The sequence below is a fragment of the Amaranthus tricolor genome, chromosome 15 (genome assembly GCF_026212465.1).
Source record: "Amaranthus tricolor cultivar Red isolate AtriRed21 chromosome 15, ASM2621246v1, whole genome shotgun sequence".
Classification (NCBI taxonomy): Eukaryota; Viridiplantae; Streptophyta; class Magnoliopsida; order Caryophyllales; family Amaranthaceae; genus Amaranthus; species Amaranthus tricolor.
The window spans coordinates 15,478,517-15,480,260 of record NC_080061.1 but is presented as its reverse complement, the minus strand read 5'-3'; the positions used below and the strand labels follow the sequence as shown (position 1 = coordinate 15,480,260).

General features: G+C 39.8%; 1 protein-coding gene across 1 annotated transcript; it reads left to right on the top strand.

Moving 5' to 3' along the window:
* Nucleotides 1-521: 521 nt before the first annotated feature.
* LOC130801081 (uncharacterized) lies at nucleotides 522-1,463 on the top strand. Its single transcript, XM_057664841.1, has 2 exons — nucleotides 522-899; nucleotides 1,014-1,463. Exons 1-2 carry the CDS (start codon nucleotides 522-524, stop codon nucleotides 1,461-1,463), a joined length of 828 nt encoding a protein of 275 aa, XP_057520824.1.
* Nucleotides 1,464-1,744: the final 281 nt, after the last annotated feature.

Here is a 1,744-nt window from a genome sequence, read left to right as displayed (position 1 = left end):
TCCTCTTGCAAGAGTTTGATTTAGAAGTGTGGGATAAGAAGGGTGCAAAGAATATTGTTGCCGACCACTTATCCCGGCTGATTCATGATGGTGGACCAAGTTTGGAAGCTCCAATTGATGATTCATTTCCAGATGAGTGTCTCTTAGCTGTAAGCATGACATGTGTTCTATGTTATGTTGATTTGGCTAATTATCTAACAAGTGGAATCATTCCTAATGGATACTCATCTCAGCAAAAAGAAGTTTTTCTATAATGTCAAGAGACATTTTGGGAGGACCCGTTCCTGTATAGGCTTTGTGTTGATGGTATAATTAGAAGGTGTGTTCCACAAGAAGAAGTACCTTCTATTATCTCACATTGTCACGATCTGCCCTGCGGAGGACATGCTAGTACCTCCAAGACTGCTGCAAAAATTCTTCATTGTGGTTTTTATTAGCCTTCTCTGTTCAAGGATACATATGCCTATGTCAAATCCTGCGACAGATGTCGAAGAACAGGGAATATTTCAAGAAGAAATGAAATGCCACTCAATAACATCCTAGAAATCGAAGTTTTTGATGTATGGGGGGTGGATTTCATGGGACCATTCCCATCCTTCTATGCGAATAAGTATATCTTTCTGGCAGTTGATCATGTGTCAAAATGGGTAGAGGCTATTGCATCTCCTACCAATGATGTGCGCGTGGTTACCAAGTTCTTCAAGAAACACATTTTTCCACGATTTGGAATATCGTGGGTATTGATTAGTGATGGAGGGAAACATTTTTTTGAAAAGAGATTCGAAGATGTATTAAGGAAATATGGGTTTTATCATAAGATTGGTCTAGGCTATCATCCGCAAACTAGTGGCCAAGCTGAAATCAGCAACCTAGAGATCAAGAGCATTTTGGAAAAGACGGTTGCAAGGTCAAGAAAAGATTAGGCGAATAAGTTGGATGACTCTCTTTGGGCTTACAGAACAGCATTCAAAACCCCTATTGGAACCACACCATACAAGTTAATCTATGGGTAGTCGTGCCATGTACTAGTAGTGCTTGAACATAGAGCATTTTGGGCAATCAAAGCCCTTAATTATGATTTACTGCGTGCTGGTGAGAAGAGGTTGTTAGATATCAACAAACTTGATGACATACGCTTGGATGCGTATGAGAGTTCAAGGCTATACAAGGAAAAGACCAAGCGATGGCATGACAAGGGTCTTATCAGAAGAAGCTTTGAAGTTGGACAATTGGTGTTAATATTCAACTCCCGTTTGAAGTTATTTCCAAGGAAACTGAAGTCACGTTGGACGAGTCCATTCAAGATCACGAGGGTATTCCCCTATGGTTCCATCGAGCTGTCAAATGCGAAAGGGGAAACATTCAAGGTGAATGGACAACGTGTCAAACACTATCGTGCAGTTGAGCCTTTAGCGAGGCTAGTGGTAATGTCGCTGGAGCCCCCATGTGTTCTCAATGAATAATGTGCAATGGTCAATCTAACGACCTTAAATGAGTGCTTGTTGGGAGGCAACCCAACTCTGGTATGTTTTTGTGTATATTCACTTTTATTTCTTGTTTTTGTTTTTATTATGTAACATATTTTATATAGCATACTTGTACTAAGTTGATGGATGCAGGATTTGATATTTGGGTTGAGAAATCTGCATAACTTCAAACAAAGAGGTATTTCAAATATAACATTGCACTGTAAGTATTCTAATTGATTATCAGCTGAAATAACAATGCGCTCGACCAGTCGAGC